At 38.0% G+C, this 12,273-nt stretch overlaps 1 protein-coding gene across 4 annotated transcripts; it reads right to left on the bottom strand.

Annotated features, from left to right (window-relative positions):
- Positions 1-3,943: 3,943 nt before the first annotated feature.
- On the bottom strand, positions 3,944-12,209 carry galm (galactose mutarotase). 4 transcript variants are annotated; one of them, XM_007575536.2, is made up of 10 exons: positions 12,101-12,209; positions 11,902-12,003; positions 10,337-10,536; positions 9,361-9,515; positions 8,546-8,659; positions 7,927-8,019; positions 6,071-6,152; positions 5,628-5,778; positions 5,361-5,535; positions 3,944-4,145 (listed from the first exon to the last, which is right to left on the bottom strand). In XM_007575536.2, exons 3-10 carry the CDS (start codon positions 10,521-10,523, stop codon positions 4,068-4,070), a joined length of 1,035 nt encoding a protein of 344 aa, XP_007575598.1. In that variant the 5' UTR covers positions 10,524-10,536; positions 11,902-12,003; positions 12,101-12,209; the 3' UTR covers positions 3,944-4,067. The 4 variants fall into 4 exon arrangements, with proteins under 4 accessions (XP_007575598.1, XP_007575595.1, XP_007575597.1 ...); XM_007575533.2 differs by lacking the exon at positions 11,902-12,003; XM_007575535.2 differs by lacking the exon at positions 12,101-12,209 and having other exon boundaries at positions 11,902-12,094.
- Between the last annotated feature and the right edge of the window lie 64 nt (positions 12,210-12,273).

Raw genomic sequence — 12,273 nt, 5'->3', positions numbered from 1 at the left:
ACTACGTTGCTCTAAATCTTTTAACTTATGTAAAGAAATGCTGGTGGATTAGTATTAAACTGTTAGGATCAACGGAGGATTTTTTTTATACATAAAATAAATACTGATGTTGGACTTTTATCAATTTATTTGAAATAAGTCTTTTTTTTTCTTCTTTCTTTTTTTTTTAGAGGGCAGGGCCATTCAGGTAATGTTCTTTGCAGATTACTGGTCCCTTTCTGGCAGGTTGGGGGCTCTGAGGGAAATATAATTTTTTTCTTCAATCTCTCAGATGGCTTTGGGGGTTTTGAACAAAGTAAAAATAACTTTACTTTCTCCAGTGGAATGTTAGAAGTGTTGATATGATTCTCCAAATTGTACCCAAACCGCCTCTAGTCGCCCACTCATGAGAACAAGTGAAAGTGTCCAAGTTGTATGAAAATCTTGATTGTTCTGGTGTTATGGGTTCAGCTGCAAAGGTTATCTGTTGTCTGTCTTAGCAAAACAAAAAACAAAGGAAGTATGAACGTGCATGTGAAAAGAGAACGATATCAATGTGAAGCAATCAAGTAACTCAAAGCTGTTGGGAAACCTGAGGGCAGGATGCAAGCATTGCCTAAACATTTTAAAGTGATACAGGAAGTGCATATAAAGTTGACAGACAACAGAGGTATTTTATATGGCTTTCTGTTGAACCCAGGCCTGTACAGTATGGGTGATTGTTCCAAATGTTTCTGGGTTCAACCCTAACCCGGTAACTGGGGTGAGATTACTTTTAAGACACTGTCTGCTCCTTCATCTAAGGTTGTATAGACAACATTTTATCACCAGGTGAGAAGTCAATGATTTCAAGAGTCTGTTGTGTGTGTGTGCATAAGTGTTTTATTTACCAAATATATTATTATAAAGCTTACTCTATGTTGAGCATTGGTGATCCATTTGTATACAGCACTATTAATAAAAAATCAGTTCTTCCTTCATCAGTGGCCTGAAAACAATATCTTGATGAAATATGAAAAGTAGGTTATGGAATTGCCAGAGGGATTCGTAACGGGAACAAAGTCCCATTCTTTTCAGGAAGAGTTTCATGTCTGAGCACCCCATTCAGGGAGGATGTGTTTCAATGGGAAATCCTCACTCAGAGTAGCAACTCAGATCCCAGTTTGTCCATCCTCCAAGTCAGGCTAACATGGTCGCACTGCCGCACAGATTCAAGTCATTGTTGTAGTTCTACTTTCACAACCTGCTCAAAACTGTCGCTGGTATGGATGAGTAGTTTTGGGGCTGATGGAAAGGCACACACACCCAGCAGCTAACAGGACAATATGATGCTGAATGAAGGAAACTAACTAGCTGATAACTGCTGGGGAGGTGATTAGTGACATGGGAACCAGGTGAGCACAGAAAGGGCAAAAAAACCTAAGAAAATAACACATAATGCCTTAAAGGGACAGTATTATGTTTTTCCAGTCATATAGTGCTATTTTGTAGCACAATCAAGTAACTATGTTAAAAAACTGTTCTAAAAAGTGCTACATATATCAAATATGACTGAACAGAATTTGACTTAGTAATTTAATGTCTTGAAATTGGGTCTGTCTCTCTTTAAAACTCCTGCTCTTCCACCTTCAGGAAGTCATTACAACATGGCTCCTCTATTAATGGCCCGTTTAATCTCATTGAATTCAAGAACACATGAGAAACACTGAAAGTTGTCAGTCTGGAAAGACTATGTTATTTCCAAGGCTTTGGGACTCCAGTATAGTATCAGATTACTTTTTTTTTTATCTGTCACTCAGTTCAAGCAGTCTGTTTCCAGATCTCTCTCACACACACATGCACAGCTGACAGCATTGGAGAGAAATAATCTAAATGTGAACTCAGAAGTTATGTTAAAAATTTAAAATTACACTTTTTAAAATAAATATGTTGTCTCTGAACAACTATGGACTTAATTGATAGAGCAAATATGATTATTAAATTAAAGGATAACTCCAATGTATTTCAGATAAGACTGCTAAGCATCCTTTATTATTTCAGACCCTTCCATCTCTAACAGTAGAAGTGGTTTGTTTTTATATTGGTCTTAATTCAGTTTATTACAAATGGAGAAAATAATGAACCTGTCATTTGTCTAAGTTTAAATATTACTATTAAATATTACTGACATAAAATTCTTACCAGATATTATTAACAACCCTATTAATTGGCACAAAAATGAAATCTGAGTCACTATCTACAATAACTCTTTGAAGAATTTGAATTAATGAGTTACAAGATTTAATTACATTTAAAGATCCAAATCCATTTGACATGCCTGCGCCTGACCTTAACCAGGCTATTTATGCTGGAAAACCCTTTAACACCCCAAACATCGATATCAAAATTAAGTTTAATGCCCAAGTACCTTTGCAAACAAGGATTTTGATGTAGAATCAGATATGTGATAGAAGGAAGCTGGAATCAAGCCTACAAATTTCCGATTGCAAGACGATAAATCTGGTGACTAAGACACCGACGCTTCATAAGTCCATCAGTACATACCGCAAAAACAAACTGTACATCTTAAAACCCAAACTGTAGCTTTGTCCTAAACAGTGAAGGTGAATCTTTACATATTGTTAGCTCACTATTTGGATAAATAACTGGTAATGATCAGATGAGCAAGGAGACATTTTGCAACCTGCAACAGCAGCTGCAGCAGTTGACCCTCTGCAGCAATTTATCTTTCTGATCAAAACATAGCTGAAAGCTGAGCATGATGCAGGGTTCCACTTCCTCCCACTGCATGAGCTCAAAGCTCTCTGTTCCTGTTTCATGACAATGACCAACACACAGTGTGTGAGAATAATGTCACATTTTTTCAGGACTCTTTTGTACTTCTCTAGAAATGTTTTTCAATTAAAAAAAAAAAAATTCAAGGGGGAGATGGGTGCGTTTATCATGACATTTTTCAGTTTCAAGTTACTTCACTGACCATTGAGGAGTTTTCTGTCATCAAAAATCTAGTATCAAACAAATATTACATGAGAAAATATTACAGCATTTTTTGAAATTATGATTTCATATAAGGGAAATCAAATTTAACCAAGCCAGTCAGGCCTTATGAGGGTAAAACACATGCTCTATGAATAATTAAATAAATAAAATAAAAGACCATTTACCAAACGTAATAGTTTTAGTAGTGTCACTACCAAACATGTAGTAGTGACACGTTTCCCAGGATACCTTCCCTCTTCAAAGTGTATTTTCAAGTAGATTTGTAAGTGTGTATATGCCACAAAACGGCGCCCTCTTCAGACATAAGACATTAAATGCATGTCAAGATTTGATGTTTTTAGTACAAAAATGAATAATTTTTGCAGCATTTGTTTCCCTGAGAGAAAGGTTTTGATGTAGTTTCTCATTGTGGGCCTTTAAATGACTTATTTTAACTTTAACTATTTTTAAAAGCAATATTATGTGAACAAATTTGGATATATTGTGGATTTTCTCAAATAAGGTCAAAATATATATTGTATTGTAGCTATGGTTAAAGAAAACCCTGTATTCATATTTTTTTTAGAAAATCAGAATAGAATATTTAATACAACTTTCGTAAATATTGTTTCCCAACTTCAGTTTATTTATTATTTATTTGACATTGGTTGTTCTACTCCTAATTGCTAGTGGTGTATTCAAGTGTGCTCTACAAGTGCAGCGATCTAAGTAAATTTGTAATTCAGTATATTTATGTCTGTGTTTAAAACAATGTTTTAAGTCGATTCGGCCCTTTTTTCACTTCCTGGATCAGTAACAGATATCGGTTTGGGAAGTGAAAAAAGTGGATCAGTGCATCATTAACAACACATCAAATGTGTTGCTGCATATAGCTTAAAATGTTGTGTCAATAGCTAACAGTTACTTCACATAATTTATAAGACTGATGGTTTTTAGTTATTCATATAAAGAGGGAACAAACTAGTTTGAATGATGAAACCATTACTTTATTACAACTTCTGCTGAAGATATTCACATCAACAGCAGTCATAAAGCAAGCTTTGACCTAAATATGTGTCAGAGGTCAGTGCTGGAATCCTGACTGTCGCTCAGACAGTGGTGAAGGTGAAGCGAGTCACATGGTGATATTCATCCCCGGGACGCAGGAGGCAGTCCGGGAAGGAAGCCTAAACACACACAAACACACGCATTTATATCACACACACACACACACACACACACACACACCCCTTTGGGCTGGCAACACAGACCTTACTTAAGAACACACGTTTTGATTAAACCACATATTTAGACAGAATGGTCAGAAAGAGCAGCGAGTGTTAAGGAGGTGGCTCTCTTCTTTAAAAATGTTTGTGCAACCCTGGACAGGTTCTGTGTAGCAGGAGACTCGACTGAAAGTTTAATTCATTCATTCATTCATTCATTCATTCATTCATTCATTCATTCATTCATCTAGTTTCTCCCTGGTTATTATTAATACATCTTATTCATTAGAACATTTTCCCACACAAACAGTCTTCATCCACACTTGTTCTGTTAAGACATTAAAAATATTATAATTAGTTTAAAACTACCTGATAATAATGATAGAAATGAAACAATCAAACTAATCGTGATTCATCGATTATGGAAACAACTGTCAAATAATGTAGCCATCCATTAATTGTTAACTGGAGAAATAGCCTTATTTTGGCCATTTGATGAAAGAACAACACAGTCAGGACAGTATCTGTACCAAACATATATTCATTTTTGCATTTATGAAGAAAAACCTAATTTGTCTGTAATTTTGTTTTACCCAGAACCACTCCAGTGGCAGTTTTTTTTTTTTTTTTGCTATACTTGGTTCAAATTAAATTCTGTATTTAAAAAAATTCATCCAATTATTAATCCAAAAAATAAATTAGTAGACAGTATTTTTTCTTTGCTACAAATGATCAAGAGTACATAAAGGAATGCTACGTTATTGCATTTTCAGCAATAAAAGTGTTATTTTCTTATTCAAAAAAGTAACTGAATTGTTATCTTATTTTTGTTTTTAATGTATTTCTAATATTACATATAAAAAAAGGCTTCAGTGCTTAAATAAAAATCTGCAGGATATGCCAATTTTTTTAATGAGATTATTTGAATAATTGTCAGAATAATTGAGAGAATAGTTGATTACTAAAACAATCATTAGATGCAGTCCTAAATAATAGTAATAACTTTTATTTAACCAGGTTTATCCCATTGAAATCAACATGTCCCAATCATAAGAGAGACCTGGCCAAGAATAGCAGCAGAGAATAAAAAAAAAACAAAGGAAAAAGTTACAGTTCTAAGAGTTCTCCTATATTTTAGCTTAATTATTGGAAGTGATTCTCCATCCAGCCACATACCTGGTTAACAGCATTGGGCCAGTTTTGTGTCTCTAAACAGAAGGCGCTGTGCTTCCCATACGTCACACCACCCTTTCCTCTGATGGAGCCATCCAGGACATTGGCGGTGTAGAACTGGACTCCTGGTTGGCTGGTTGACACCTCCAGGACACGCCCACTGGGGGGATGGAGCACTCTGAAACAAGGAAGAACGTTTGCCTTCCAGAATCAGCCAAATGAATGAATCTGGGACATTTTTTGTTGTGTGAGCATGCAATGTGCAACAACCTGGCAGCATGTCTTTCTGTCCAGTCATCTCTGGGCGAACACAGGCAGAAATTGTGGTCAAAGCCGAGGCCAGGAACATTCTTCAGCCGGACACCAACAGGAACCGGCGCCCGTAGGTCAAAGGGTGTGTCCTCCACAGGGCGGATCTCTCCTGCCAACAGATTGGCTCCGACTTATTTTTCTTGAAAATCATCTCTTTTTTTTGGGACGTAACAAGAGAAACAAGTATTTTCTCTTATTTATAGATCTTAAAGGGAAATCAAAAATGACTAAAACTGCTATCAGCAGGTCAGAACTTTACAAACATCGGCCTAAAAATCTCTGATTGGTGAATTTCTAATAACATTCCTTTCACTATTGTCAGAAGTAGAGCAATTTAAGACTAAGGAAATGTTTCTCACTTGTCTATTTTATGTCAGGGAAGGACTGACGTTGGCTCTCACCTGTAGGGATTGATGTGTCATCAACAGGCAGGTAAGACTGTGCACTGATAGACACCTCATGATCGTAGATATCTGCCACTCCCTTCATCCAAGCATGCAAGAACACAAACACACACATATAGAGACAATTTATCACCATACGTAGCAAATAGTGTTTGTGTCACATGGTGACTGTATGAGGCATGTGTGACTTCACTATGCATTAAGTCAGGAACATTGATAGTGGGGAAAATGAAACACTGAAAACAATCAAGAATCTCAAAATATGAATGTGAGTTTTTGCTATTAACTGTCAAAACTTCAGCAGTAAGGTCCAAAGGTCCATTTTCACTGGTCAGTAAAAGATTTTAATGAAAAAGCAAAAGCTGGATATGTAGCTCAGTTATGCTAGCTTGACTTTTACAACCATATCATGTATTTTTAAAACTTATGTGGTTTGTGTCGTGTCAATTTATGTAATTGTGTTACCTTCAGTTGTCATAAAGGTGCTATATATATCAAAAATAACTTTCAAGAAATTTGACTTTGTAATTTAATGCCTTAAAATTGGGACTCTATCTCTTTAAAAACTCATGCTCTTTCTGAAACTCCGCTTTCAGGAAGTCATCACAACATGGCTCCTCTGTTAACCCTTCAACAACGTTATTACCAGCATTGCTCTGAGAAGTAGCTCCTATTACGAGCTCAGCAGGTGCACAGCTCCACCAGGTGTTTGCTAATTGCTGTTGGCTAATTTGAAGAAACTGAGGGAAGAGCTGCTCTGTGAGGTGGAAGCTCCGAAGCTACAGCACTGAGGAGGAGCTGCGTCTCAAAGTCGGGGCTATGTCCATCCAGGCGTTTTGCACAGGCGAATAGTTGCCGTGGAGATCGAAGGATTTCTCAAACATGCAACACTCCAGCAGCCTCATGTATAAAGCGTGCGTGCACACAAAAACTGTGCGGCGCCATATTTTACGCATGAGTCAGCATGTATAAAAATTAACTTTGCGTCAATATACACACACTTTTTCGCTGGTGTGAAAATGTGCGGCAGCCATGCAAAATTTTTCTAGGAACTGTGCGGTACCGGTACCGGTCCAGCTGCAGTCATCCTTCAGTGGAGCCGCCCGCTTTGTGAAAGCCCCTCTATGGACAGAAATCATCTCTATTCTGTAAATGTACAACTTATACACATGATTCTACTATTTAGAATAAATGTCCACTTTCCCACTCAGTGGACTCTCTGACTGTGTCTTTAAGTCCCGGCTGAATGCAGTACTGTTCAAACAGGCATTTGCGCGATCTCTTTATTTATTTATTTTATTTGGATTTTTTTTCTTTAAAATTTATTATTTTTATTCTTGTGAGGTGTTGTGCCCTGAAAACACCTTTTAAATAAAATATATAATTACTATTATTATAAATACTCATACTGCTACAAACAAGGACGTTGCCATGGTTATTGCCCCATGTGGTGGCAGACTTCCGGGTATTATACTAGTTTGCATATGTATTTATGGGTGGTGACAGGGCCGACCAGCAGTTCCGCTCTATTTCCCGCAAATTAGGATTCATAAAGGAAAGGTGCGTAGACACATGCATGCGCACGGTTTTATACATCCGATTTATTTTGTCCGCCGCACTTTTCTACATTTTTTCGCCAAGTTTTAGTGTTAAAACGGCGCATTCTTTTATGCATGAGGCCCCAGGTGTGTCTTTGATGCGGGAATAACATTATAACATGATGCAAAGCTGAAAAAAGTTGATTTTACACAATAATGCCAATTTAAAACCCAACAAAACACACAAAGACTTATGTTTGTAATGTGATCGAATGTGGCAAAGTTCTCAGGGTGTGAATGATGTTGAGGTCTTACCTGCCCTGCTAGGTTGAAGTACGAGTGGTTGGTGAGGTTGATGGGGGTGGTTTTGGTGGAGCGGGCTCGGTAGTCAGCGGTTAGAGTTTCCCCCTAAGCAGAAAAACACAAATCTCAATAACACAGGTGGGTTGGGTGCAAAATCAACTCAGTAAAACATCAAAGCAAATTGAAGGTGATATTTGGAAAGTTGAGTCTGGGAAACGATCCGGATCAAAGGAAGGATAATCGAGCAGCTGTCCAGTCTGGGACGTTTTCCACTCCAACCAATCTGCTTCCTATAGAGTCTGTCCTACAACCTTCCTGTTGTCAGGAGTAAAGATCTGGAACACACTGCAGCTCCATCTGAAGCTGGTAGTTCAGCAACAAACTTCTACTCGGGTTCGTTTTTAATGATCTTCTCCTCAGATGTAGATTTTTAATCTTTATTTATGGTTCAATTAACCTAACTTTAGTGTTTTCAGCAATGACTAAAAATGCTTCTTCCTCTTCTAAAATGATTGCTACTATAAACTTTATGATCCTTTCCACACAAAGTTGTTTGTATACATTCACCAGAAAAGAAATGAGGCAAATGTTTTGATACATGGTTCTGATGCTGAGACATGAGTATGTTTACCTGTAGAGTGTAGGAGATGGAGACCTGAAGCTCACCAGGGTAGCCCTGGTCTCCATCTGGACTCGTATGACTGAGGATCACACCACCTTCCACTTCTGCAGCAAGCCAGACTGCCTGGACAGAGAAACCCAGAGAGGGACTCAAGAAAAGAAGTCTTCCTTTTGAAACGTCCTCATAGAACAAGCAAACACAAACAGCTGCCCCACATCCGGTCCTTAAGGGTTTTATCTCCTGGATGAGATTAAGAATCTTCACCTACAGGAAATAAAAAGCTCCAAGAATGGGAAGAAAAACTGGAAAGCATTCTTGACAACCTGTTGCTTCAGTCGTTTATCAACACTGTTAGGCTCTCAAATTATAGAAATCATCTTAAGCAATCAAACAACATGTCAACGTTATTCAGGCTCAGTAATGTCCTACAGTAAACTTAACACTTCCTGGGTAAAACGGATAAGCATTTTGGTTGTTTTAGTAATGATATATCCATCTAATATTGCGACATTTAGCTAACAGGGTAATGTGGAAAATTATGTCTGTTTCCTGATAGTTTTGTGTCTGAAATGGAGTAGCATGTTTAAGCCAGGTGTTGGTCAGCAGCAGTAACATGACCACACACATAACGAAAATAAGTGCAATTACATAATCAGTTTTAGTTAAAAACCAATAGCGTTAATTATAAACTCACTGTAGCTATCCTGTTATTGGACAAGGAAATGCTTCACATTTTCTCTGAACCCACCTTGAAGTGTTTTGTTGAAGCGGCTAAAGTTTCCAGTCCAGGAACAGCAAACAGACCCCCCAAACATTGGTCTTACCTTGTTGAAGCCGTGCAGGCCTCCATGCAGGGCATTTGGTCCATTGTTGGTATCTAGTTGGAACTCTTTTCCTTCTACCACAAAGTGTCCTTTTGCTATCCTGTTAGCCACGCGACCCACCACGGCCCCCAGATACCGTTTATCCGACACATAACCTGACAACATAAAAATATGATTGTTCACCTTTACCAAAGGTAAGTATGCAGTCACTTTAATTTTTCTTAGCTTTTTCAGGCAGGGGTCCCAATCAAGTGTCAAGCTAACTTGACTGGTTAGCTTGATGAATCAAACAGACTCTGACCAGAACTTATTACATCGGATCTAAAGTTAGTCACAACTGACTATTCTGTTAAGGGTTGGAAAAAATGTGTTGTAGGGCGAGAGAGCATGTCTGGTATTTATCATCACAAAGTAATGCAATGTATCATTTTTAACTTGACAGTCAGAGAAATCCATTGGAATGCCTCTTGAGGTCAGAATTCTGATTTGGAAAGTTCTGGTTCTCCACCAAACCTGGTGTTGAAATCAAACATGGTTGCTCCACAAAGTGTGACTGATGTACTCATGAACGGTTCATTTTCATTTCTGACAAACTGTATACAGATAAATTAGTCCCAATATAACTATAACTGAGCTAGTGGGAGCATATAGATATTAAATAAGAGGGGTCCTAGGATTGAACCTTGGCACCTTGGGGTGCTCCACATGTGACTTCTGTCCCCTTGATGAGAAATTACCTATTGAAACAAATAAATCCCTGTTCTTAACATAAGATTCAAACCCTAACCTTCCTGAGGTTATGTTCAGTTTGATGTCAGACTGAACCATAAAAACTCCAGATTCCAAAGGAGTTGCACAGTTTTTCCCCCTGATACTTTTTTCTTCTTTTTCACTAATGTTTTCAAGGGATTTTCAGAATGAGCCTTGCTGAGATATCAGCTCATTTTTCTCAAATGTTGAATATTTTATGTCTTACCTTCCAGGTTATCGTAGCCGAGGACTATATCCTCCATCTGCCCATGTTTCCCTCTGCAGGACACAGACCTTATAATGGCACCCAGGGTCAGGACCTCCACCCGCACCTGGGGGGACTGGAGGGTCCACATGTCTACGCTGCCAAGGCCAGGGACCTGTCCCCACTGCTGATGGCTGACCTGAGTCATCCTGAGTCTGACCCTAAACATGGAGGAAAAGAAAAAACAATGTCCATCTCTTTAAAACAATCCATCTTTTGAAAAATATCTGTGATTTCAGTTCCATTACACAAACTACAACCACACCTGACCGTAGAATACAAGACCGTCTCAACCCTCTGGGGTCCAGGGCATATATGGCCCTTTTTTATTTACCTTTATATTTTTCTCCATGGAAACCATTAATATTGCCTGATGTGGTGTCAGGGTTTTTTTACACTTATTTTTTTCTTTTGGGTATACTGTTATTGCATATTAGACATAAAAACATAAAATCTGAGTTGTAAAACTTTTTATTTATTTATTTTTTCACTGTGAACCCCACAACTATTTACAACAAATTGTTCTTATAATTTAGAATACAAATATATATTTTCAATTTCAAATATTGATATGAAAGTATTGCAAGCAACAGTTTTATGAAATTATGGAAATGAAGGCAATTCCTCATTTGTTGTGTTGTGTAGTGTACAACTATTTGCGAAACCCCATAGGCCAAAAGACCCGTCACACGTTTACCAAAAATATCTGGACGAACCTCCAGTGTGATGGGAAAAATATTCTGTAGACTGCAGAGAAGCATGTGTGTCCTATTATGTCTGGAGTAAAACTAACAGCATTTCAGAACTACACAATTTCAAATATTGCTTGAACCATCTACAGACAGATGGTTCAAGCAATTCTTACATTTTTCTTTATATGTTGGAAGTGTTTGGAAAAAAAATATCTGAGCTGACAGTTTTGACCTGAAGGAAAAACAGAAATGTCCATCAGCCAAGAGAATAGGAAGTAAATTTCAAAATTGGTCCCACAGTAAGTTTCCCTTATAGATATGGTATTATATGACCTGACATATCTGAGCTGCAAGATTAGTTTATTTCTAAATTTGAGGTGCAGACATTTAAGTGAGGTGTCTCTTTTGTTAAAAACAAGAAACAATCTCTGGCTGCTGTGCGAACATCTCTGAGCCTCTTCTGTGGAAATGTCTGCAGACTCCAACCGAGACAGCTGGAAATTTACTCTGGGATAACTATCATTTTGATTTCTGTTAAAATAACTTTTATTTCTTTGAAGCAACATGAAAGATATGTATTCCAGTATAAATAATTTTAAGAAGCAGCATGAAACTGAATTATTTATAGTGTGTTTGTCCTCTTCTACTCCATGTTCAGCACGCTGTTTATTGAACTTCGGTCATATCTGCTGGTTGTCACCAAATCTCGTCGCGTTAAATGTCCTGTGCAGAAAAAACACCACTAAATGAACGACCAGGTGCATCGCTTTGTTTCGTACACCCACAAAGAGCGTCCTGATAAATTCTGAATTAAAAGTGGAAAAGGTCGCTGACCTTTAATCGGGGCTGGGAAGCAAAGTTCGGGAGAACACCAGACCTGACTGGACCTCTCCTCGTCAGAAACCCAGAGCTGAAGTCCAGCTGAAAGCTGACCTGCTACCGATGAAACTCTCATGAACTTCTCCTTCAATGCTAAGACACTATGGGGTTGAAAACCAGTGCGAGTGCTCTGCTTCCATTCGCAGTCCCTTACCTACAAACGCGTCACCAAGTCTAGGACAGAAGAAAGCGCGTGAGACGTCAGATGAATGCGGAAGTCATGTGACTCAAGAGGCGTGCTCCAAACCGTTCTCTCCTCTCCATAGGACCAAGAATTTACGAAATGTGAGAAATATTCCGAAGAACAACAAAATATCTACTGAAGGT

Source organism: Poecilia formosa, unplaced genomic scaffold (assembly GCF_000485575.1).
Source record: "Poecilia formosa unplaced genomic scaffold, Poecilia_formosa-5.1.2 Scaffold380, whole genome shotgun sequence".
Classification (NCBI taxonomy): Eukaryota; Metazoa; Chordata; class Actinopteri; order Cyprinodontiformes; family Poeciliidae; genus Poecilia; species Poecilia formosa.
This window is presented reverse-complemented; position numbering and strand designations above follow the sequence as displayed.